The sequence below is a fragment of the Bombus huntii genome, chromosome 8 (assembly GCF_024542735.1).
Source record: "Bombus huntii isolate Logan2020A chromosome 8, iyBomHunt1.1, whole genome shotgun sequence".
Lineage (NCBI taxonomy): Eukaryota > Metazoa > Arthropoda > Insecta > Hymenoptera > Apidae > Bombus > Bombus huntii.
In genome coordinates this window covers 2,755,472-2,782,964 of record NC_066245.1, presented here as the reverse complement: position 1 = coordinate 2,782,964, position 27,493 = coordinate 2,755,472, and the positions used below count along the sequence as shown (strand labels likewise).

Here is a 27,493-nt window from a genome sequence, read left to right as displayed (position 1 = left end):
TCGTAGAAACAGTTCTAAAAAGTATCAAAGAGAGATTAAAGAATTCTAGTTACAAAAGATGCCTATCGGAATTATCTCGGACACCTTCTCTGTCCGCCGTGAAAAATATTAACGGCGAAGCATGTAATACCGGGCATCGTATCACCGCTAAAAGTAGAAAACTTACCAACGACCACGCTAATAAGAAACCTAAACGCAGTCAGTCGTTAAACAGGACAATAGGAAAAATCGACGACACGCTGAAACTAGCTAAACCAGCGTTCGACAAAGCGGAGAACAATTTCGTATTGAGCTATAACCAATTTCAGAGTTTCCTGGAAAACACGTTTGGTATAGAAAATCCAGTAGCCATCGCCAAGGAATACACTGTTGATATCAAAGCATTAACAGACATGATCAAAACTGTATACCCTCTATTGATAGATAGGAGCATAAAAAACAGATTACATCGGCTCAAAAGGAAACTGGAGAAAGAACATTGCGAAACTCTGATCCGTGAACCTGTACACAACGTACAAACGAAGCTCCTTCAGATTGGTTGTTTGATACCGACAGCGATATGCTGTACGGCTAAAAATTCTCCAATGGAATGTAAATGAATTCTACCATCGTCGTTACGACCAGAGCAAAACCCCTGGAAACCCGAGCCGGAAGGACGCGTGTAGAAAAAACTCCACAACATCGTATACAGTCGACATCAACGAAGAATGTTTTTTTTTTTTTTTTAACAAGCACCTATTTACCGGAAACGCCATCAAGATCGTTGACATCAAGTTGTATCGAACAGACTTAGAATTTGTTGTGTCAGACTCGCACATGCATATCTGAAAATCTAATCTGCGGCGTGTGAAATTATCGTCAAGCATATCCTTTTAAATTGTTCTAAATACGATTACTTTCGCGACAAATGTTGTTTGCAAAACTTTGCCTCAGAGCGGCCGTCGTATCGAGCCAATATCTCTGTGATAAAAATCAAGTTTCGAGAGTTTTTTTCTTTAAATATATCGTCATTTAGCGAAATCTAACTAGTAAAGCTCTCTCTGGTCGCATCGTCGTCGCTAATAGCCACATAGGTGCGATTGATGCGACGTTAAAAGCTACATAAAAAAGAAAATTAATGCTTCGATATTAACGATACACGGTAGACCTGAGTGAAACTGTAATAGATGATTCATGGCGTTTCACCGAAGATACGTGTTTTATCGAAACATTTTCCTATAGCGCTATGTTACCGATGCGATAAGTAACAACGAATTAGTTGGTTTCGTGATTAATCGCGGATCTCGACTCGATCGCAAGGTTGGACGTCGAATTAGTGCGCCTCTGACGACGAACGAACGCAACGAACAGTCTGTTGAAATCGTGGATAAAGGAATATACTAAAATCAGACAGAAGGAGCCACCATTTCGTAGATTCGAGTTTTCTATGGATGTTGCGGCAGTATTGCAAGAACGTCGAGTAAATGGCTTTACTCGAAGAATAAACAGGGTCGATGGTGGGAAACGCTCGAACGAATTTCACATGCAATTTAGCGAAACGAGTTAAAACCGGGAGGAAGTAAAACGCGCGCCAGAACGGCCAGAGAACGCGTTTCGCGCTACGAGCAAAGATAAAATGTGCCACGGAGTGAAATATTTAATACGGTTGGGATGGCGAGGTAGCGGCGAAAGAATAACACGCGCGATATCGATCCGTCTTAAAGTGTAATTAAACTTTGTTCCGTTTTTATCCTAGTCTCGATCACACGTCGACCAAATACACATCTGCCTACTATCTAATGCACGTATTGCGCCACTTTCACAACACCACCACGATACACGGTGTGTTCGAAAACACTGTCATCACACCGTGTACTTACATCGACGGTCACAGTTTTCCATGAGGGACATATATATATATAGCTTTTACTCGTTGAAAGGAAACAAGTGTGTAAACAACGTTAATGTTCTCAGTTGTAATTATAATGATTCAATGTAGTATATACAATCAGACACGAAAATCTACATGCACTCTTCAAATGTGAGATACGTCTATTTATCTTTCCATGTAGAGTCACTGTTTTATGCGACGCCCTGCATAGTCCATCATTTTTCTAATATTGCATTTATATATATATATGTTTGTAGAGGATAGTTGTATGGTTTGTTGTTTACAAAACGAGATAACTCGTTGTTGAAAACCGTCAAGTATATTTTAAAATAATAAATAAATACAGATAATGTTAAGACGCTAACGGATTAGCTAAAGACAGTGTATAATCGTTAATATAATCGCTGATAACTCGTTGATAACTCAAATTGATTCGCACGACTGACTGATAACTAAAACTCTTACGGTCGCGTTCGTTTATTTATACTGGCCGGGGGAAAGCCGGAAAATTTGAATTCGAGTTTGCTTAACAGTTGCACGTAGCGGCGACATTCTTTTACCCGGTATTTATTTATTATTACATTATGTGTATCCTATTGATACACTGATACCAATACTCTGAGGCAAAACAACATGATTTGAATTATCCTCTAGCTCATGTACAGCTACATATATACAAGATGGTTGGTAACTGGTGGTACAAGCGGAAAGAGGGTGATTCTACGCGAAAAAAGAAGCCGAAAATATAGAATACAAATTTTTCGTTCGAGGCTTTGTTTTCGAGAAAATCGACTTTGAATTTTCGCTCGGTACGCGTGCAGTACGTTATAACGGATCTCACTGTAGATCGTTGTCTCGATGGAAAAATTAAAAAAAAAAATTATTATTCTATATTTTAGACTTCTTTTTTCGCGTAGAATCACCCCTTTCCGCTTGTACCACCCTCTATATATTTACTTGCTTTTTCCTAACAAGATCGAGAACGAATAAATTACGGTACATTTGAAGAATGCGTGTCTCAACACGTCGAAAGCATTCGTGAAATGAACATTTTCGCATATAATAAATAGCAATTAGAATACTTAAGACGTAGAGAAGACGTTAGTCATGCGTATCGTCTCGTTGCTTTTTCGTAGTCAGGGAACCGTTATAACACTCGGCGACATATCCACGCAATTTCCTTGTTGGCTGTTCATTCTCCACCGATACGACCATTCGACGTTCGATGCAGCCACGCTTATTCCCGTACCTTTCACGGAAACCCGCTACAAAATATCCCCTTCTCTCCTTCTGGCTCGTCTACCTGCAATTTAACCGTTTATCACCGGTTCGCTGTCAGTCGGACGACCAAGGACCTGACCGCCAAACAAAACGAGCAACCAAAGGCATTGACCTTTTAATCGGACCTTTTCTTTTCGTAAGGAATATTTCAAGCTAAAATAGGATAATCTGCCGCTCGTTATTCTACTTGTTATTCTAGTTGTACGATATTGTTCGAATACAATGCGTCTCTGTGAGACATTGTGATTCAGGAACCACCATTCATGCCGCTACTGCTACGTTGTATGCGGAGTATTTCTATCGGGGCAGGCTATAGCTCTGAAACTGTGGAAAATGGAAAAATGTTTCATTTGGCAAAATTAATTGGTTTCGAACGCAATTTCCCAGCGTGATAATGAAGCGCCAGCTAAAGTGGTAGAAATATCTTTTAAAGGAGAAAACGTATCGGTTATTTGACGGCCCACGCGCTCCCCAGATTCCAATATCATTGAAAATTGTTGGAGAAAACAATTCGCCGTTGCCGCGACATTTACTTTGTATTTGTTACATTTAGAAATCCTAGGCCGTTTTCGAGAAATTACACATACAAATATTATTATTTTGTCCAACACCGTGTATCATATACGTTCTCTGATTACCCTTAAATTTTACCTACGTAATCCTTGTCTTATCGACTGACGAAATTTGGAAATATTTTACGTAAATATTTTACGTACACGTAGAAATATTTTACGTCGTGTCGTCGAATGCTTGCGCGAACAGTTGTATACGAATACAAATTCGTAGGAAATTCGAGACGAGCGAAATGTTCGTTTGAACGTTAAATGGGATTCGAGGCGTGTCGAAGCCGTCGCTAGGCATAAGTTGATTCCGAACGAGGAAGGTAGCCGAATGGCTGTGTGTCGGCCACCCTCCACCGACTCGACGCACGAAAGCCCACAGACCCAAAACATTTCGTGCACCCTACATAGCGCCCCTAGAATTCGCTGCGTCTATCGAACCCTCCCTGGTCGTAATCCAGCTGGAAACACATGGCGTCATCGTGCTCGACTGTCGAACATATGCACCGCGTTGCTTTCTATCGCGTCGGGACAAAAATCATCGAATCGATTTGATCGACGCCGCTCCAGCCACAACTTCTAATTACCTTTCTCGCGCATCCGACCGTTATTTTTCCAGCTAGCAACGTTCGAACGACGACTGGTCGCGTTCCGACACACGAGCTTCATCAAATTCGTCGAACCGTGCTTCTCGTGATCCGTCGTCGTTGGCCTTTTCGCTTTAAAATTCGCTCCATAATATTTTTCTGTTTCTCTTTTTTGCTTCTTTTTTTTTTCACTTATTCGTTTCAACCAGTATCGTATTCTGTTTGTTTTCATTTTTTGTACCGTGGGTCGACTGAGTCGAATGGCGATCGTGACATCGCGATCTTTCAAGTGCAATGGCGAATCGAGGCACGCTGTGGTCACGCGAGAATCGCGGAAGACGGCAGCACGTGAGAGACATCAGGTCGAGCTCGTGTGTGCACGATTCCTCGTTTATATTTGCTACGTGTCGTCAGCGCTCTTTCTTCTTGCCTGCTGCGGTTTTGGGGATTAGATCGCTATCGAGATTACGAGCTTACGCCTGCCCTCCCTATGCGCTTACGCGTGTCCCTTTTGCAAGTCCAGTCTCTCCCTTTTAAGAGCTTAGGAAACGCGAAGGCGCGGAACGCCAGTGTTGTGCCCCATATTACGTCGGTGACGTAAAATCGTATTACGTGGAACAAGCAGATGTAACTACGTTCTGCGATGCGTTTAAGAAACGCCGTATCGATCGTTTAATGGACACATTTTCATTCCGTTTGCCGTGTCAGTGGACGCGCAGTTGTCCTCGCTAATTGACGGGTTTGGAGCAATAACGAGGCAGCAATATTTAAATTACATTTATTGAAAGACTGCTTAGTCCTTTGTGAACGAATACCGCCGTTACAACCGGCCGGCAAATGAGAAACGCCATGAGCAGTTTGTTCCACCGTCTTCCGTTTCTTTGAACCACAAAGGCTAGATGAGACGTACACGTTGTGCGAAAAAGGACAAAAAGAGAAGAATCGTATAGCGTGCTCAGACAGATAATCCGCAGGAGGAAGTAATCTCGGTAAGCTTACACGTTGAACATTCTTTCGAAACGTATCACACTTTGAAAGCATGTAAAAATTAACTTACGGTTAAATTAAACTCTAATATATTCGATGTTCGATTAAATTAATAAAATAGCATAAACTAACCGGGAATAAAATTTGCATAAAACTCTGTGTACATGTTTTTCTTTATCCCTGGTATTTAAATCTTTAACCCTCCGTCTGCAATCTTATTTTCACCGAGGTCGTTTGCATACTGGGTCATTTAAATCCACGCGGTGCTTCTACGTCTTTGTGTTTTAAAAAGTTCCACACAATTCTTCGATAATTTTCCAAGTTCCTAGAATATCGTCCAACGTATTTATTCATCGCTGCGCGTTTCGTCTTAATCCTGTCGAATGGAGCAACATTCGAGCAAAAGATACCAGCAACACGAAAAACTGCTTGAAATTACCAGTGGAAAAGGAGCTAGTACGCGACTGGAGGATCAATTTGTAATTTCGTTTCGTATAGAAAACGTCCTGAACCTTTCAGGAATCAGGAGTCGCTCGCAAATGGTTACAGTTATTATCAGGCGAAAACTGATTGGTACAGCAACGGGAATTTTCGATGTATCGGCAAATCGAAGTGCCAGCAATATTTTCTCGAATCGACGTGCGCCTAGTATCTCGCGAAACCGCGAAATAATTGACGGAGCTTAGTCCGCGAAACCCGCTGCAACTTCCTCGACGATTAACAAGGTGCACGCTGTTATTGTGCGATACTAAATGCCTGAAATAATATAGGCAACGAGGAACGGTTGCGTTGAATTCACCAGAAGCCGTGGTTCGCTTTGATTTCAAAGGGCAGCGAATCTCGCTATTATCGGTATTTTAATGGAGCCGCATCGAGAGCCATTCAGGATCGAATTTGTTATTTGGAAAGAGAGAGAGAGAGAGAGAGAGGACGAATATCGATGTTCGATATCTTGAACGTATAAAGGAGAGAAAGAGTTGCCTGGATCCTGTGGTTTTACTCATCGAACAAACTTGTTTCTTGTTTCTGAACGCTGCTATTGCCTAGAACCAAGCATATACGTATATACTAACTCTGGTAATAAGTATTCGATCGAACGCAATAATACTAACAGTCGGCTAACTAAAAATACCAAAGTTTCTGACTGTGCGAGGCACGCGCACTTTGCTATTTATGCAAACTCGTGTGGTGGATGGTTGATAGTGTGTTTAAATGACGAGATAGCTGGTTGTTGAAAACCGTCAAGTGTATTTTAAAAATAATAAATAAGTAAGTACAGACAATATTCGCTAAGACGCTCGTACAGACGGATTCGCTAAAGACAGTGTATAAATTGCCAATAAGATCGTTCGAGACTGACTCATTGATAAACTGATCACCTTACGATCGCGTCCATTTATTTATACTGGTCGGGGGAATTTGAATTCGAGTTTGCTTGATGGTTGTACGTAGCGGCGACATTGTTTTACCCGGAGTTTATTTATTATTACGTTATATGTATCCTAACGATATTGATACTCCGAGGTAAAACAACAACATGATTCGAATTGTCCTCTAGCTCACGTGCAGCTATACTCTTATCACGATAAGTAGGCTTAAAGAAATGGAACGTAGGTGGAAAATTGTTTTACCTACTACGTATCATAGAGAGCGCTATATATCTCGGAAGTTTCAGGTATTTTTCCTATCGTCAAATTAATTGGTCAGTCAAATTAACTGGTTTCACAATTTTATTTTAAAATTCCTACTTCATGTTATATTTTTTCCACAATGATGTAACGACTTTCGCAACGATAACTAAAAGAATAATATAATGAATTTTATTTTGTTTTTTATGTATTCAAACTGAGAATAATTTCGTATCAAGGCTACTTATACCAACACCAGTCAAAATGACTGGTAGTTGTCAAAGTGTAAAAGGGTCCTGCAATCTGTTCATCGAACCCCAATTAACCAGTTTCCTCGTTTTGTACAACTTGCCACGCGTTTTTCAAATTTTTACCGCGTATCATTCGATATGATGATATCGGATATCAAGAAAATTCCGGATCGATCGCTAGATCGCTGGATGCTAACACTGGAAATACCACAGCGGTCAAAATGACTGGTTCTACAATTTTATAAATGTACCCAACCCTCGTTCAGGGATGATGATCGCAGATGGATTAATAATACGAAAAATGTACTACATAACAATAAATCAATAAATATCAAAATATTCTATTACTGCGTATTTTTTAAAGACCAGTCATTTTCACTGGTTTTGGTAGAAATAGCTTCGTGTTAACTATCGGTGGTTCTAGTGTTAACTCGGCCTGATACGAGGCGTACAATTACGCTGTAAACGGGCGCGATTACCGCGATTACGTGGCTAAAAAGTTTGAGACAGAAATCCGGAAATGTATACGGAAAGAGAAGTTGCGAGACGTTTGTTGGAAACACGCATCTCGCGGACGATACGAGAATGTTTGAAAAATCGCGTCTAAAAATACGATTGGCTCGTATAAATGCGAACACAACGGTAGGTTTAAGTGAGTTTTCATCGCGGATTCAACGGAAGAAGAAAATTTCGACGAGGCCAGAAAACGAGAAACGTTGTTCGATGCGAACCAACCGCAACAAACAGGCGCGTGTTACGCGCAGAGATGCGTAATTAGAATATTCACGGCAGAAACATGAAAACGCGGGGAGCGTTGCTCCGACAGGGCAGTTTAATTATACCAGAAATGTAATATGATTTATTTGACACGAATTTCATCTGTAACTCCCCATTGGTTGGCTTAAACGCGCTCGTCTCAAACTATTTCGACTCGTGTCACGTTCGCGTTACGTTCGCATCGATACTTTTCCCGTGACGAGAATGTACGTAGTTTCGAATGGCGTACTTGGAGAGAACCGCGTTTTCAAAATTGCTAATCGGATTACGGCGATCGATTCGTTCCGAGAGATATTTTCGATCCCGTGGAGGATAAGATAGATTTTACCCTCTGCGAAACGAGAACCGATGTTGAACAGAGGAGTCTGTAATTTTATTTCTTTCCAACTCTGACTCGGTCTTTTATCGAACGATGTACGATGATGTCGTTGAGAGTCGATAATTCAATAAACTGCATGTATCTTTGGTCTTTCGGAGCGATCTAACAAATATGTTACCATTCAGAAGCTTCGCGGACATTTGTTTAATTTTGACAAGATGTATTTTTATTGCAAAATTATATTACAACGGTCAAGTTGATTTTCAAAGGTTCGATATACGCGATAATAAAGCTTTACAGTTCTGAAACTAGTAAGAGTAGCAGTAATTTGTCATTTGACAAATTAGAAATAAAAGTTAAAAAGCAAGTTTTAATTTCCCTGATAGAAGCTAAAATTACAGAACTAAAAGACGAAGCTTGAAAATGAGTCTTTAATAATTATCCACGAAATAAATATATAGGAATCTTTTACTTAAAAAAAACCATTATCCATAGCTTGGATTTTTATAGACGGTCGGTAAATTTAAATAGAAACGTATTCCGTAAGGAAACGATCTACGAATTGCACGAAAATCGTTTCCAGGTTATCGGCCGAGACGAAGGATGGCAACGATCGTTAGAGAAAATTTGGTTATCGTGAAAGAGAAAGAATATGAATAGACCGGTGCTGCTTGGAACGGTACAGCGGTTCCCTCTGTCTCTTTCGAGTCGAAAGGACTTCGATTCCCATAGAAAAATTCCAATGGTAACGAAATTAGGTCGAGTTCTTCCTACATTTACAGCTTTATTTTTAAGCTGACCTTTATTCAACAAAGTCTTGACAGTGGTTTTTAATCCGCGGCTAACTACTACGCGATCTCCAGAGACCGCTTTATCTCTGCCTTGCTACGGTTGGAAGGTGCATCGGTTATTTAACTTCGATATCGTAAGTGGGATCCATCGATTACTATCTGTCCGACTATCCTCTTCCGCGGCATATAATAGCTACTCGAAATGTGCATCCTTTTCTACAGCCCTCGGTTAACTTACATATTTCACGCTATGTACCTTACGAATTCACGAAAACTTTCTATTCACCGATTTGCATTTCTCCCACTTTTCGAAATGCATGGTAGTTACGCTTCTCGTATTCTAATTTCCACTAGTTACGTTTTAATCAAATCCGAGCGCATTTGAAATTATATCATCTGAAATGTTATTTCAAACAACATGGTACTACCTGTCTCGATTACGTGTTACGTTCGTTTCATAATTATTTCCAAGATCTGTGAATCATCGTTTCATCGATTTCCCGTTAACGAACTATCTCGTCTCTTCCACGACAAAAATTTCGTTGATACACTCTTACACAGATTGAAACGAAGAACGAAAGGATATGCCTTTCTACGCTGAAGCATTCGAGGAATTTAAAAGGAAATTTGAGACACAAAATCGACATAATTCCGCGGAGTTATTCATGCTAAGATATAATTTAACGGTGAAAAAAAAACCATTCGAGCATTACACACCACACGTACGATGAATTTAACGAAATATTTCAACACAATACCAACTTTATCTTCAACACAGTTTTAACCATTTAAGGACTATTGTCCATTAACCTATTAAGCGCGGAATTTAGTTCGAAGAATCCTTTACGGGATGCGCAGATGAAATCAAGCAACGACGAGTATACGCGTAGAATACAGGGCAAATGCTCCTATTATATAAGCTTTACGAAAGAAGTAAAGCAAAAAGAGGAAGAATTGAATTTTTATTCGATAAAAAATTAACGATTCGTCGTTAAAAAAGCTTTTGTCATTAAAAAAACTTAAAAATTATTTAAAAAATAATAAAACTCATAAACGAGAAAGATGAAAGAAAAAAGATGCAAGAAATTCGGTTGATTTGACTGTGGTACTTCTCGAAGCAAGGCACCACGCAAAGTGGCATTTCGCAGGTCGAGCACCAGTAACCTGACTCCTTACGGACTCCGTTTTTTGCTTCTGATGATATAGCTGGTACAAAGTTATATAAGCTGGTATAAAACACAAAACAATTCGGGGAATAGCCGGTATACGAGCCAAAGAGAATAACCGAATAATCAAACATATTTTTATAAAATACATAATAGATTTACCGCAAATATAAACGTCGTTTATATTACTTTTTACTAAAAAATTCTCGAGTTTTTTATAGTAAATGGCAATTTTTTATTTCACACAACGGGTACACGCGTCAATCGCTCCGAAATAAAATTTCAGATTGACGTGTATACACGTCGAGCGCAGTTAACCGGTTAATCCGGAAAATTCCATTATCCAGAATTTTTTGTCTCCCTATTGCCTCCAATATGCAAAGCTCTGCTGTACTACTTTTACTTGCGCTCGCTGTTGCTTTTAACCTTTTCTCTGGAATAAATCGAAGCACGTTTCTCGTTAACCGCCACGCCTGTGGGAAACGCGCTAGTCGCCAACAGCGTTCAGGATTTAGCGATCCATCCGATTCTTAGAAAAATTTCATCCTCCGGTTTTAATTATCTCGGCGAACAATTAAGCCACGATAATAGCCAGCGGCTCTTATGCATACGTTATTACAAGGTCGAGGCTCACTTATCCACGTTGCGTGACTCGTTTCAAGGTAACGAGAAGCGGTTGAAAAATTTTGGAAGCAATTTCCCCGCAATGCTCTTCTCCTTGAAAAATACGATTCGTTATCGCGTCGAACGCGAGATCCATCATGGACGAGCCAAGAAATTTCTACGTCGTTCGTGAACACGCTGGTCGAACAAAGCAGCTCGTTCCATTCTCTCTAAAACAATCGTATCATCGATTTCTTCATCCACCAATGTTTCTCTTTCATTCTCGCGTCTTCCCTTCTTCTGCCCTCGACAATTTTTCTAACCGCCCGTTCGAGCAACGATATCCGAACGTCACACGTCTTCCGAATGATCGTTGCGTTTCACCAATCGTGTTTTTGTAATACGATACTTTCGAACGATCGGCGCCATCTCGCGCGATTAGATTAGCATTATTGGCGAAATTCCACGAGTTACGGACCAACGGATTAACGGAAATCTTTTGCAAAAGAAACGTCAAAAAAAAAAGAAAGAAAAACAAACACTAAGTTCAAATGGATTTTTATCATTGAGCAGGTAGGCTCCGCGATGCTAAAAAAAAAAAAAAAAAAAAACCCGCTGATCCGCCAGTGAACTTTCAACAGGCTCTCACGAACAGGTGTTCGGCTCCAACAACGCAGATTCGCGAACTGTTCTCGATTCCTACAAAAATATTTAACCGTGTTCGCAAGACCTTTGGTATAGACATTTCAGGGAACTGTATTTGACGAACATGTTCGCGAACAGCACGCAAACAGATGACAAACACTTACTGTGCGTGAATAATTCGTAGCCTGTTTGACATCTGTTTGCATACTGTTCGTGAAACGTACCTAGTTCTCAAGAGCGTCTATACTAAAGCTTTTATGAACACGGTATATAAAGAGCCACATAGAATATTTATGTAGCTTTCAAGAACCGTTCACGAGTTCGTTACAGGTCGCGGGAAAATCGTAGAATGGTCGTAAAATGTTTAGGAACGTCTTGCGAACACCGTTCGTAAATACCGTTCGTGAACGTGTTTGCCGATGAGTACGCGCCTATAGCGTTGAGACACTCTAATTACATGGTTCGATCGACGAATCATCGATCCGTAAAGCATCCCTTTAGAAGCTTGAAGAAACTTGATCAACCGATTGCCGCGCGAATTTTGTACATTTTGCTCCGAGAACCGCGATAGAACGGGATATGCTACTCCATAACATTTAATTTGTTGCAAAATATTCTATCGCATTTGGGCAGCTATTTCCGACTCATTCGCTTAATCAAGTCCCTCGCATCGTTGACAATTTTCTAGTCCGTAACACTCGTCCTATCTTAATTGCTCTAAAAATTGTAGTAAAACACGCATCACCGATAACCATCGTGGCAATCAACGCGTGAACAGTTGGCAAACTTGAGACGTCGAAGGATAGTTATTTAAAAGTGGACGTTAAGAGACTTTTATCGTTTGCCATTTGCTGTTTCTTCGTCGGGTTCCAGCTATTTCGATCGTTACGATTATTACCCCGAATTAACTCTGTTTCGAACGCGAACCGAGGCAACCAAGTATCTCCATCAACGTTGGTCGTTGATTCAAACTACCGTCTCTCTATTAACGCTTCGTACTCTCGCGTAATCCCATTTGTAACAAAAAGAGAAGCGCGTGAAATTCGTACGAAAGTCGTGTAACGATAAGCGTCAGGCCGACACAGTCTTGGACGAGTTTCTTTTCATCGATACTTCGATTCTTGTTTCGCCTTTTTCTGTTCCATCGGTCTTTCCACTTTTGTTTTCCCCTTTCCTTCCCCCGTCGTTACAAGTTCCAATTGGCACGTATCCCAGTCCGATGCATACTTTTGAAAGAAAAGCGTAGAAAGAAAGCGGCGATATCGAGAAAAGAGAAAGAAAAAAGGAAAAACGGAAGTTACAATATCGCTATCAGACGATGCAGAGTGCTTTAATCTCGTCGAGCGACGAAATCGCCATTACGATATTTCCCGGATAAATGAGATTGCGGTTGCGGTAGCTGGGAAAATTATCGGTACGCGCTCTTATTTTCCAATGAAGCGATTTTCCCGAGGCTCTATATATTTCATTTCCGCGATATCGAATTTTTGCAATCGTACGAGAGTATCTGCTAAACGATACGAAATTTGATATATTTGAACCTAATCGACGATCCGTAGATGCTGCAACAAGTACAACGAGGCGGCGATATTTTTCACAGCCAGTCGTAGTAGCCATCGGAACTGAGAAGAACCGAAGTTTTTCGTTTCGCTTGGTTCGATTTTTAAGTCAACTACGTAGAGATTGTTTCGTAACAGCTTGTACAATACGTTTTTACTTGAAAGACAAAAAAAAGAAGGTAAAAAGACGCGAGTACTTCGAATATTTTAACGTAGCTGGAACAATGGAAAAGTATATTAGACAAGTTATTTTAACTACGGAGAATAAAGTATATTTCGTGACACATGTATAATGCTAATCTGTTTTCGTAAATACTCTCTGACACTTGTGAAAGCAGTTTTACGAACAAAAGAAGAATAAATAACTGTGAGAAAGGGAGGAATAAATAATCGAGTTGGAGAACAACAGGAATTTCTTTGTATAATTCTCTGCGTAAAAAGTGGTTTTAAATACATAGCAGTTGGAAAGAACGCAGAACAAACATTGGGTCAGAGAGGAAGGAAGCAAAGGGAGGCGCGACCGGCGTCTAAGAGTTGCAGCCTCCCTAGAAAGCACACTACTACGGCGCAACACAGCTCGGATGCGTCACGTGCAGTCTGCTTGGCGGTCATGCGAACGACAGACGGGACGTATTTTCATTTCGCCTTTCGCGTAACCGTAGTGCGGCGTATAGAGTCGACGTCGTCGCCGTCAGTCTTACAGCAGACGCGTTACCCCAACATCGGTAAACGTTCGTTCCACTTTATCCAGATAATCTGAATCGAGCAAAGTAATCGAAATCGAAGGGAATTACATCGGGCAACTGGACTAATCTGATTTAAAGCCACTTACCGAAAGCTCGGATGCACGTTGATCTTACGCGAAACGAAAATCATGGAAATCGAACGAGAATATTTTCCTCGTTCCCGAGTTCGATAGCTTTGGCTTCGCCAAACCAACGACATTATTTGTCGTAATTGCCTCGCGTTTCTACGTACGATCCGGACTCGGCTCGAAAAAATCGTCTCTTCTATTGCGAGTTTATTTTTATTCTAACTCGAGATCGTCACGCAACTGTCTGAACACCGTTCTTCGAGAGAGCGCGTTTCAAAGTCAACAAAGTCTCCGGTTATACGGTAGATGCGCGCTATATTATATTTACGAGCCAATTCGCTAAAATGGCACGCCGAGTTCCTTCTTCCCACGTATTTTTCTTAACTCTCGGAACCTATTACGACGGCAACTTTACTTCGTGCGAACTTCGTTTTAATATTATCGTGCCGTAGCAAATGCCATTGCGATATCTCTGTCTCATAAAATAATGACCGAGTAGAATTTCGAATCGCACGAAAGAAAACAAGGATGGCGGAAAGAAAACGATAAAATTTTAGTTCTCTCGGATGTTTCGAGATGGCAGATAGAACACTGTAACTATGGGCGGCAGTAAAATCGGCGAATACGAAAGACAGAGCGCGGCCGAGTAATAAACTTGCCGAGCAAGTCTCGTTATTTCGCGTAAAACTCGCGGAGTACAGCCCGGAAGCGAGGAACTGTGTCGCGTCACGCGAGTCTCCGCTCTTCCAGTCAGGATGCGCAACTCTTACCGAAAAGCTAGCGATTCCACGACGCTTTTAACGCAGGAAATTTGTCGCGGTGCCGAGATAAACGGATTCGCGATTCAACCGACGGGAACATCGTCACTCGGACGAGATAACGGGCCTCCGCCTCTGTGCCATTAATTAATGCACCGACCCCAAACGATTCACGTACGTGTTCTCGAACGCGATCTAACCTCAGTTGTGTACCGGACGCGCGCATCACGCAACCGCTTCGCCAATACTTCGTTACTCCACTTGTACTTCGGAAAACTTGGAAAAGTCCGGTGCTACGTTAGCTCGATAGAATTTTGAACAACGTTGCAGACTTTCGTTCAATTCGAGTGAAAAGAAGATTAAAAAGGAAACACCCAACAGATCTCACAAAGAACATAACCTAACAAACAAACACTCACCGCACTAAAGAAATAAATCAATCAAATTCGAAGATGGTATCCCACTGGGGGTAGCCATCCACATGTTGTATTATTATACCACTAAGCTGTAATATTTTACCAAATGTCCTACTGGACAAATTGTAAAATGTAAATAAATAAATAAAAAAAAAAAATTCGAGTGAATCGCGTAAATATCGATCCTTCGTAATCTGATATATCGGAATCGCGAAGTGACCCGGTGAAATTATGAAATTCGTGACAAAAATGATTTACACCGTGGCTCGTAAGTATTCGGACATCTGGCGCGATTCGATGAAAACGTTGGTATTTTATATAAAGTCACGGTGGAAATAAAGAAATATTTGTACATGAGCTAAATTTAGACCAAAGCGAAGAATATATCTACGTTCCTCGAGTTCCATATTTATCTTTAACAAACCGCTGACATTTCATAAAATCTATATATAGGCTTTTAGAACGTGGTTAGAGAAGCATATTTCAATTGCCGTGACATCATATAAGAAATATACGCTTTAACGAGCACCGTATTTCGTTCGCTTCGTACGACCAAAACCACGCTTCCTCGGAATACTTCGAGACCCTCGGTCAATTTCTGTCCACAATACGATACGTACGATACGATCCCTTGACCGTTAGAAAAAGAACGGCTCTGCCATGAAAATGCAACGACCTCGTTGCCCTTTGTCTGTTATTCTACGATATAACGTACTTTAGCCTAGCTTACTCTTTCCAGATGCGTTGCAGAAGGTATAAACAGGAAAATATTTCATCCTTGCGCATCTTACTTAACTCCGAAGAAACACAAACGAGCGAGCTCTTCCGAAACGAATACAAGCGCGAACGAAGGTCGCTTTTGTTATGAATCTTCTCTAATTTACCAAGCTCCAATCGACAGAAGAGAATCGAACTATTTTCGAACCGATTCGACACCTGGGTACGGAGCTACGGAAAACGCGAGAGAGTTCCGTCGTCCTTGATACGTTTCGAGTGTAAGTGCAAGCGCTTGTAAGACGAATCTTACGTAGTTCGTATTGTTGCGAAGCTACGCCTGAGAACTCTCCAAAGGGGACTTCACCCGCGGAAAGTGGCGAGGAGAACGCGAGACGTTGTCGTTCTTTCGCGCGGAGAAGAAAAACAAGCTATGCACCGAATAAAATCTACCGAGTCCACCATCTATTCTCACTTCCTTCTCTATTTTTTTTGTTCTTTCTATTTACCTGGAGCGGACAATTAGCCACTGCTATGTTTAAACGATTAGATCGAACTAACCCCTTTAATAACTTTATGCTTACGACCTTGCAACTTTACACTCGTGCAAACAGCTTCAATTTATGTGAAATGAATCCTAAATGATTCGCTGTAACGTTTCGCTCCGGCACGATGAAACTCTGCCCTCCTTAGTTAAAGCGTCCCATCTAACATTTTCTCGTTCTTCGAGATATTCATAATGCGCGTGTATCTCGCAAGCGTAATGTAGTCGATGCAATTTCGAAAGTGTTTCTCAGGAAAAGAAAAACTGTTTGGAAAGTTGGAAAAAATGATTTTCAAAAATAGCGTAAAAGGAGTGCGTTTTTACAGGCGCAGTTTCATCGCGAACTAACCGAAATACGAACAACTTGAAACTGTTTGTCTCACGATTAGTACACGATCAAAAATCGACGTTACTTTTCTACTAACCGAACTAAAACTGGCGGAAGAAAATAACGAAACTTCCATTTTCTCTGGTTGTGCAATGGTAGATAATTCGATCTATCATTATCGACTTTTAACTAAAAAAAGAGGATAAAATCTATGGGAAGTAGATTTTGGATCAAAAGGAATTAATATACGATAACGCGTTAATCATAAACCATTCTCACTAATCGACGTGAAACAAAAGCAATGTTCAACGAGTACTCGTGGCTTTATCGCGTGGTAAAAATCAAAATACGAAGATAAGATAAAAATTGAAAACGATCGAGTTCGTAACCTGTAACGTTCAACCGGTTCGCTCGATATTCTACAACTGTCATAGTTCAACTACTACTATTCAACGTGAAAAGAGAACGAGGCTAATTACGAATTCACCTGTAGCTATTTGCCGGTAACTATGTACGCGTTTATGTTGCCGACCGATATCTAGTTTGAATTCCGACGAAATTTCAACGATCAAACGATATACACTCGTTGAAAGAAAGGTAAATTATGTGCTTTCGTTATAGGAACTGTAAACTACGTGCAGAGTGTAATGGACCAGCGAAACGAGAAATGAAAATAAATATCGGTACAAGTGAATCGATGTTGCTGTAAAACAATGAACAGCAGGCCGATAAATAAAAAGCAAATAAATTACAGCGAGCACGAGCTGTTACTTCCAACTGCTAGAGATCCAGCAATAGCCCTCTTCAAAACGTTAATCCGCTGTTTTTTTTTATAAGCAGTTTACTCAGTCAAACTGAAAAAACCAGATTCTCGAGAAAGCAAACTCTTCGAAAGAGGAAACATTCTTTGGAAAAGATAAAATCTTCTGTAATACGAAAAAATTCTTCGCGAGTGACAGAATCTTCTAAAGCAGGAGAATTTCGTCGTAAAATACTGAAGTTTCCCAAACAGAAAAGATGTTTGGCGAAAAATCAAATCCACTAAAACGCTTCTCTCAAGTTAGCAGAAACTTTTTACTTGTCGGTTACATTTATTCATTTATGCAAACTACAAGTTACAAGTTAGTAGTCTGAGCTTAAGTGCCTTAATAATCCTGCCTGTCGTACGCCGGTACGAGCATGTACTTCAAAAACGATCATCTATTTTCCTGCTACCTGACTGACTCGAATACTCGGACTTTTAGTCGAGAGCAATTTTTAAGCGTGAGACCACGAACCACGCTAGGGCACGATGATACCGAATGTGACAAGAACTTGTAATCGCGAATGGGAAACTGCGAAACGATATACACATATACAAGAAAAAGTGTTTTCAAGAAAAAAGAAAAGAAAAAAAGGAAAGAAAAAAGAAAGATACTGGCAGAAACCTCGCACGGTATCATCGTAACGACACATTGCTACGAAATACCAAGTACACTCGACCGCCTTTGAAACCGGTATAAAAAAGGCCGAGCGACAGGCCACTGGAACACGCTATTAAATAGGCCGAGCTGCTACGAGGGGAATGATTAATCACCACAAAACTGTCTTTTTACCTTAAAAATTACTTACATGACAAACGTGATCAATTGATTCTCCTATGCTATTATTTCTCTTTCGACCTAGCTCGCATTCGTCACAACGAGGAAGCGAAAGTAATTCGCCATTTTATCTTTTTATCTTTTTTTGAAAATATTGTTTTAAGCTTATTTTCATGTTTGTTATATACATACTTTTGTACATTCGTTTCTATGTTTTTGTATTTACCATTTCATTTTAGTAATATTTAATAAAATGTACAGAACTATTTGTATTTGCATATAAACATATATTCTAGAAAAACTAAAGTTAATAATAGCAGGTATTGATAACTTCGTGGATTAAGATTACTATTGTTCTTAAATTAAATGTTTATAACATTATTACATCCGCTTAAGTCAGACACCTTGTTTTCCTGTCATTTCAAGATGAGGTTATGTTGTCTGTTGCTTCCACCCATTGTTTTATCATCTTGAATAACAACACTTGTTCAACATATTACCAAGCAAAACAACTGATAAAGTAGTTTATTATGCACCATTGTAAAGCTAATAAAGTAGTTAAGACGTTACATTGTCTTTGGAGCAAAACGATATCTTTGATCGTTATGACAAGACTTAATTTCTCTGACGACTTGTCTATAATTTTGAAAGAGAATCTAAAAGTCGCTTTAATTTATTTAATCTAATAAATCATTCTTTATAACATAGCACGCGTAGCATAAATCTGTATCCGACAGAACAATAACATATATAAACTATCAAAACAGCATTCAAAAAGTAGTTAGGATCTAAACACTTTATTAAAGATTCGCATTGGTTTAAGGAAAAACTTATCGTCTGATCATCGTTAAATGCATGTATTACTAACAGGTATCTTCTATGCGTAAACTTTGAAACAGACTGTTTTATAAAATACTGGCTTGAAATACATATAATGATCCTTCATATGTTAACCACGATGAGTGCTATGAGTCAAAATGATTACTGCTATCTTTTTCTGACTTGTATAATCTTGGCTTATACAAGGTATAGCCTTCCTCTCTCCCACTGTATGTTATTCAAGGTAAATAAAGAAATAAAAACATAAAGATACATAGAAAAATGTATTTGATTTACTTACTCTGCGGATAGTAGAGAATTTAGGAAGGGTGGTACTGCTGGTGAACTGGATAGACACAGTGGTAGAGAACCGTTGAGTTGTTTCGGAACGATACATGAACATCGGGTGGCATAGAACTCACGTAGTGGCGGTCGTTTATATTCCTCGTACGCACTAGTACCACCGTCCATGCACTAGGTACACGCACCGTCATCCGGCGAAAATCTGGACATTATCTTACGCGTATATCCAAGTAGTCGAGGAATCACGACACGATACGTACGGTACGGTACGGTACGGTGCTAGAAGGCAAGGCACGACACGATACGACACGATACAACACGACACGACACGACACTACACGGAGCAGCACAGCACGATACGACACGACACGGTTAACAGAAGATTGGTCGCAACATAGGATACGCACTAAAAATGTAGCGAATATCGTAAAACTAGAGGCACCACCTCGAGGAGTTAAGATTGTTGGAATATGTGTGTGACGGCGGGGGCTACGGATTAATATGGCCGTCCCTCGTTGACACAATGTTTCGAGTCACACGTAAAAGGCAGCCCGAAGGAAATGCAAAAAACAGGTTGACCGGGATATCGTTGGCAAGAGAGAGGCTTGTTCGCGTACGACGCGCACGCATTTGTTTCACTCGCGACACCATAAACCACCCGCGATTCTCTAGCTATCACTAACTTCCGTGTATCACCCTGTTGTATTCTCCACGCGCTTTCCTATTTTTCTTCTTTCCTTTCTTCTTACCTCCGCTCTTCGACAGGCTATTCGTCCACTCCTCTCTCTGTCACATACGATTCCTTTCAACCCCTTACAGGGCACGTTCCTCGCTCGTCCTCCCTCTCTTCTTTCTCCTCTCTTCTGTTCGTCGTTTTCGTCGAACACTGCGAGAGGGATCCTACGAACACCGCACTCGCGTTTCGAATTATCAACTACTTTCTCGCTATACCGCGTTCTCGTTAGAGAGCACCATGAGAGTCGTGGAAGCATTCGAATAATCACCTTCTTTTCACGCTTTTCGAGGACGTGACGCGGCCTTGCTGTGAACGACGTCAACATCACAACCGTACGCTTTCATGGCGGCCATCTTTTCGGGATACGCGAATCGCGGAACGGGAAACGCACACGCGTGTATACCTCCAACACATGCATACACGTGCCACCGTTCACCTATGTACACGCAATACTCTACTACGTATAACCCAACAACGAGAATCAAGAGCGAGGGAGACACCTGCGCGCACATACACATATACAACTTGACCGTACTAGCCTGGATATTTGGATAGCGAACGGCAATCCAGACACCGAACCGAAGAACAGGGAATGGTTGACGTTTCTTGTTTAACAGGGAATTGTGGCGCTGCTGTCTCTTCTCGTTTGTTATCTTTCTCTTTATTCGTCTCTCACCATAACCTTTATACAATTTCTCGACCAATCACAATCTCATTCTTACTGAACTGATTTCATCGTCTAGGGATTTTCCTACCTCCGAATCTTTTCTCTTCCAATTTCTTGGAGCTGAAACTTCCTTCTATCGTAATTTGCGCGCAATTTTTTAAACTGTCTTCTTTGATCGCGTAACGATGTGTCTATTCTTTGTTAGTCGTCTATACATATAGGTATATATTACTGTATTCAATAACAGAAATAAGATATTTACGTCCTCATAAAACTTTTATTTGTATTTAATATAACATTTAACATCAAAAAATTGTGCGCCTGAGGTAGTAGGTATCGATAAAGTTAATAAAAAATTCTTGTTGCAGATATATCTATTTACTTATGTGTAGAATGGTAATTCCAAAATAGTGTTAATCTATAAACAGTATACGTATCAAACTTTCATATAAAATTATATTTCTTCAGTATCAAAATTTGATACAATTTTCAAGTCTAATATTTTTCTTTTGAAACGTATATATACAAAGAAGAACAATCTTTTTCTACCATCTTCTCTAATATAATAACAAGAACAAAATTTTCGACGTTTTAAACGTACGGTAAATGCTTACAAACGGAATGCACTGTTTTCCTCATATATGTGTTTTTCAAAATATTATGTAGCTTTGCGTACATTTCGATATGGCAGTTGATTTTGTGTAATTTTTTTAACATCAAAACGATACCAGTACCTTTATATAATCACTACGATTACAATTTCAATATTTCTTGAACCGCAGCAACAATTTTGTTTGCATTAATTCCATATTTATCCAACAACACATTTGGAGGGCCAGAACGTGGTACTTCAGTAACAGCTAGCTTCTTAACTACAACATTTCTTTCCAGAGCAACCGCCGAAAGAACTGCTTCCCCTAGACCACCTTCCGCATAATGATCTTCAACAGTAACGATTCTACCTCCAACTTCTTTGGCGTTCTTTACAATCAATTGAGCATCAAGTGGTTTAATTGTAAATGGATCGATCACTCGAACATTTACTCCTACTTTAGATAATTCATCAGCAGCTTTAAGTGCTTCGTACAAAGTTACACCAGCTCCAACCACGAGAACTTGATCTTTAGGAGAAGATTTAACCACTTTGCCCTTGCCAACGGCAAAAGGTTCTTCGTTTTCATATATAACTGCCGTGGCAGGACGAGATGTGCGTACGAAACAAATACCCTTTGTATTAGCTGCTAATTCAATGGCACGTTCCGTAGAAACAGCATCGGATGGGTAAAAGACGGTAGAACCAGGAATTGTACGGAACATAGCTATATCTTCCAGACCCATTTGCGAAGGGCCGTCCTCTCCGATCGAAACACCGCAATGAGAACCAACGAAATTGACATTCGTTTGTGAAATAGCGCCCATTCGGATCTGCAAAATCAAAAGTATGAAATAACATAGTCGTTTTTTCTATTCACATTTTCATACTTTACCTGATCAAAGGCACGAGTGAAGAAAGTAGCAAACGCAGATACAAATGCGACTGTTCTGTCTCTGCATGCTGCACCGATTGCTACTCCTACAACATTCTGCTCAGCAATAAATCCTTCGATAAATCTAGTTGGGTCAACTGTCTTGATTTTCTCTGCGTACGTAGAGTTCTTTGTGTCTCCATCCAGAGCAACGACGCGAGGATTGTTCTTTGCCAGCTAAATCAAAAAATATAACAATAACACACAGGTAACAACAAAATGCATTATACTCGCCTAACTGAAAGAAAAGGATGCAAACCTTAGCTAAAGCAGTACCATAAGCCAATCTGGTAGCAACTTGTTCTCCTAATTTGTAATTCGGAGGCGATGCTAATTTAATATTACTAAGATCTACGGCTGGAGCATCGTTGACTAATGGTTTTTGAGGATGCAATCCCAAAGGACCTGGATTTTTCAACATTCCAGTCAAATGCTGCAATTGAACATTTTATTAATCTCTAAGAGAAATGTAAAATTATTTTTATTATGTAGGAAATGCAATCCTTACTTGAATGACTTCGTTTGCTTTGTTGCCAAGTGGCTTTCCATGCCAATTTTCTTGATCTTCAATATTAGGGAAATATTTGCCCTTAAACGTCTTTGCTAGAATGGCAGTAGGTCGCCCTTTTGTATTTTGTGCTTCATGGAAGGCCTGATAAACAAAATGTTATTTTAAATTTCTTATATTCATAAATAATATTTATTTATACGTGAACATGTATTTTTCCTAACAAACCTTGGCCAACTCTTCTACGTCATGACCATCAACTACCAATGCATTGAAACCAAAAGCTTCAAGTCTTTTGCGATAGACTTCCATATTATGTTGAAGAGATGTTGGTTCACTTTGACCCAGACGGTTAATATCAAAGATAGCACAAAGATTATCCAACTTATAGTAAGAAGCAAAGTGAAGTGCTTCCCATACTGAACCTTCAGCTGCTTCTCCATCACCAATTAAACAATATACGCTACATAAACATTGATAAATAATTCATATAATTATTATCATACATTGAAAACATAAGTACAACATTGCTTTATATAAAACAAACAATAAAGGGTAATTATTTCAATATCAACATACCGATAATTTGCTTTGTCAAAATTTTTTCCTACGTAGGCCATTCCAGCAGAAACTGAAAGGCCCTGTCCCAAAGAACCAGTTCCCACATCAACAAAGTTTAGTCTTGGAGTAGGATGTCCTTCCAAGTCACTATCAATTTTTCTTAAATTTAATAATTCACTTGCTGGGAAAAGTCCTGCTTCGGCCCATGCTGTAACCATATAAATATTATTAGTTACCTCGGAATTTGACACAACTTCATAAAGATTAGTTAATGCGCATAAATTTCAAATATTTACCTGCATAAAGAATAGGTGCTGCATGACCTTTGCTCAGTATAAACCTGTCACTGCTTGGATCACGCGGTGCCGATACTTTGTAACGCATTGTGTGAAAGAATAAAACGGACATAATCTCTGCCATAGAAGAACATGATGTTGGATGTCTATGTAAAGTAAAAAAATATATAAGATTAGAAAATTTTCATAACGATATTAATGAAGAATAATTTGAATACATCGACTTTACAAAGATTATCGGAACGTGTAATTATAAGTTTCGTAATCATAAACTGTTATCTTCAAAGGTCATACAGGATATCAATTTTGATCATACGATCATTGAATATCGGAATAATCATTAAAAGCCGTAGTTATGTAATACGATTTATATGCAAAAAAGACACTAATCATTAACTGCATTGCAAAGAATAAATTTATCTTTCTTCTTTTATTATACTTTTTTATACTAAAATTAATTTATCAGCAAAATTTACTTCGTTAAATTACTTTGATTAGATAACGTAAACTACATAATAGGAATAATATAAAAATCTTAAATAGATTATTAATTAAATGTATTGTTTTTTATATATTATGTGTTCTTCATATTTTAATTTTATCTATAATTATGTTATAAATGTTAAAGCACTATCAATCGCTGACTTCGCATTGATAGCGAACATATTTAAATGCAATAAAACATTAAGATATACCTACAAAGATGCCTTAATTTGTAATTATTTAATTTTAATGTAATAAGTTACTAATTATTGCAAAATTCTGATTTCCTGAAAAATTTCAAAGAAAATTTTTGAACATGCCAAGAAGAAAAATCAGCGTGTTGATAATACAAATCTATCCACGACAGCGAGGTTTTGAAAAAAATATGATATGAGGAAGATATGGTATGTATTTCGATTTTGCCAAAGCGATTATAAAAACTTTGGAATAACATTTCACTCGTATCATACCCGCTTTTTGATGCCTCAGTTGCTTGAATACATTGAATACGAAGTCTGGTCGCAAGGTCTTGGAGTTTTTCCATGTTCGTATCACGCACCATTTTAAACTATAGAGAATTTCGGAAGTCGTTTCCCACCGAACGTTCGATAGCAACTGAGGGACTGACTAAGGGACATCGAACACAATAATTCGCAACTCGCGAGTAACTGCGCGCTCCCTACTTTCTTCCAGACAAGCTATCGTAGATTTCAAAATCGACACGTTTACGTTTCATGGATACTCTTTTGGAACTCGTACCATCGCTACAACTACCATACCGATAGCAAGAATATCTGGTTTATAATAACCATGTTTTATCAACACAGTTTCCTTAGAAAATTTCAAAAATACTAATTAATAACGTTTTTCTGGACACCAATGGAGAAAAATTTAATCGCGATTAATTGATAATTGTTAATTAAAATAATAATATAGTGAAGGAAATTTTTGATAATTCCATGAACTTTATTATAAAAGTTACAGGTATCGTGAAAAGACGAATAATAGACGAATCAAATTCTTAGACTATGTAGCAATCGTTTTTATCATATTCGAGGATAAATAATTTTATATGGTATGTCCAGCTCTTTCAACATTCTATGTGCTCTTGATTCTTCAACACTATCGTATGTTTATTACGTAACTACTTCATAGCGTGCATTTTGGTATTATGCACGTGTTGACTATGCGACTGCTCTGCATAAGTCATAAGAAAACATGGTATGATTTCCTGTCTATTTTTATAACTGTCCTTCTAAAAAGTTTGAACATTTTTTTACAAGATACACAGCGCAATGATACGACAACTCCTGACTATTCTTCAAAGTATTGTTATTGTTAATTATATAAAGGTATAATTTATGATTAACACGAAACCTAGATAATTCTAATATGATAGGTTTTAGGTATCTATAGATTCTTCTTTATTTTTCAAGAAAAAATATACTGAAAAATTTATTTATCCAAAATTAGATTTTTCTGGAAAATTTTTCCAATATTTTATCCCACATTGATCAATAATCATTAAAAGTGAAAGTTCATAACAATTTTAAAATATAGTCTTTTACTATCGTATAGATATAAACTCTATGCATAAACATGAAGTGCAATAATAAAACTACCTTGATCCATGAAACATAATGTAGGAAGATGTAAAAAAGTGATATAACATTAAATATGATAACTCGGAAGAACGAGTCATGTAAAAAAAAAGTTAAGATCATACCACATAAAAATAATAGAAACTATCGAATAGTAATTAAGTATCGAGTATCAAATAGAAAAAAAATCGTGCATGTATTGTATAACATAATTGATTCTAAAGCAAACATTCTCCTTTCATGCAGTTTTCATTGAGATAATCTTCGCGCGTGATTTTACAAGTGTTCAAACTTTATTAGAACTTAAATATAAAGATGATCGAAAATTAGTAAGGGTGCATCGATCTACGTTGATTTATAAGAAATTTATACAATGAATAATTAATTAATGGTATTGCTATTATAACATAGGATATCACACATACCCGGATTTACTGGCTTGTGTGGCATTGATCGAATGAATTCTCAACTTTGTCGCAATATCTTTCAATTCTAGAATGGTTTTCGATTCTGGTTTGTGATAGTTTGCCATTTTCTTCGTGTACGATGTAACGGCTTTTTAAAACTGTAATAATCTTTTAAGAAAACTTCGGATAAATGCTGACCACGAAACGTGCTTCCGAGCAACAAGTAGAATTCGCGCAAGCACGATCTAGCTTGAATATAGAGAAGAATTCAAACCCTGGATTCGAGCGCGATTTGTTTCAAGCATATTCTCGTATTGTTCCTAGATGGCACTGTATCGATTTTGATAGTACGTATAACAGTCATAATTCTTTTTTATTATAAAAAAGATCAGAATGCGTGTATTGTTAATAAGTTTTTGTGCTACTTATAAATTTAAAAGAGCATTTTGACATAATTATCTTGAGGTCTTGTTTTCTCAAATAGTTTAACGTATACGCGGTAAATTGCGTAACTTATATATAATACAAATATGGAAGAGGTACCTTGACAAACTTTCACATACAATATTAATGTAATAACAAATTTATTCGACGTTTAGGAACAGGATCTGTAGTATTATATTTAATCATATTTAATACTACCAATATCGAAGTATTCATTTATAATCTTATACGTAACTGAGAATAAATTATCCAATTAAAATTAGGGGAATATATAGAAATTTTATCGTTATATTATAAAAAAATCGTCGTCCATAAAAGTTTATGTTGTATGTAGAACCAAATTACAGATTATAATATAATATACGAGTCTACAATGTCTACATATAATTTAATGCTTAATGTAACATTACTTTCAACACATTGTTTCTTTTTTCACATCGTAATGAAAATTACTAAGTCGTTATAAAAATTTCAATATTAATTAATGCTTGATATTTATAGCGAATATGTTATTTAAGAATTTAACGTATTCTTACAACATTTCGAAAACGTATGCAATTAAGGAGTGAATTAACTATTTTTAGTGATTGTATTAGTACAAATATGTATATACCTTCATTATCTGTAAGAATAAATTGCTATAATGAACAATTAAACCTTACATTGTGATGAATTTTAGATTTATATCTATATATAAATATTTAAATAATATCATTAAATTATATGTATATACATCTTAATAATACACATATCATCCTTTTAACGAAATTCGCACTTCAATACTCGGAACGATCGTTATTGACCGTATTTAAGATCGTATTTAATTACTAACGTACTTTGTTTTTCAGTAATATTTTATCCGGTCAGTTCTGTTCTAGATCTATCATCAAGCTTTTTAATATAATAGCTCTCCAACAGATATTTTTAATTACATCTAAATGTGCAAAATATGCGGTTCCATTGA

General features: G+C 38.3%; 2 protein-coding genes across 8 annotated transcripts in view; both read right to left on the bottom strand.

Annotated features, from left to right (window-relative positions):
* LOC126868559 (uncharacterized) overlaps positions 1-20,644 on the bottom strand; it is a 55,228-nt gene extending 34,584 nt beyond the window's left edge. For 3 of the 6 annotated variants that reach the window (XM_050624132.1, XM_050624127.1, XM_050624130.1), the window contains exon 1: positions 19,299-20,644. Coding sequence is in view for 2 of the 6 variants with exons in the window: in XM_050624127.1 (XP_050480084.1) it covers positions 19,299-19,400 (102 nt within the window). In the remaining 4 variants the exon portion in view is untranslated. The remainder of the gene's footprint in view (positions 1-19,298) is intronic. The other 3 variants (XM_050624128.1, XM_050624129.1, XM_050624133.1) reach the window with 2 other exon arrangements.
* Positions 20,645-20,960: 316 nt separating this feature from the next.
* LOC126868564 (transketolase-like protein 2) lies at positions 20,961-26,330 on the bottom strand. Of its 2 annotated transcripts, none has more exons than XM_050624151.1 (8): positions 26,104-26,330; positions 23,595-23,740; positions 23,317-23,506; positions 22,966-23,200; positions 22,738-22,881; positions 22,489-22,662; positions 22,191-22,406; positions 20,961-22,128 (listed from the first exon to the last, which is right to left on the bottom strand). In XM_050624151.1, exons 1-8 carry the CDS (start codon positions 26,208-26,210, stop codon positions 21,457-21,459), a joined length of 1,884 nt encoding a protein of 627 aa, XP_050480108.1. In that variant the 5' UTR covers positions 26,211-26,330; the 3' UTR covers positions 20,961-21,456. The 2 variants fall into 2 exon arrangements, with proteins under 2 accessions (XP_050480108.1, XP_050480109.1); XM_050624152.1 differs by lacking the exon at positions 26,104-26,330 and adding an exon at positions 24,548-24,806.
* Positions 26,331-27,493: the final 1,163 nt, after the last annotated feature.

Coding starts and splice junctions, on each gene's coding strand:
- LOC126868564 (XM_050624151.1), bottom strand. CDS start 26,210: ATGGCAAACTATCACAAACCAGAATCGAAAACCATTCTAGAATTGAAA. Junction 23,507..23,594: donor AGCACCTATTCTTTATGCAG/GTAAATATTTGA, acceptor ATATGGTTACAG/CATGGGCCGAAGCAGGACTT. Junction 23,201..23,316: donor TTTGACAAAGCAAATTATCG/GTATGTTGATAT, acceptor ATGTTTATGTAG/CGTATATTGTTTAATTGGTG.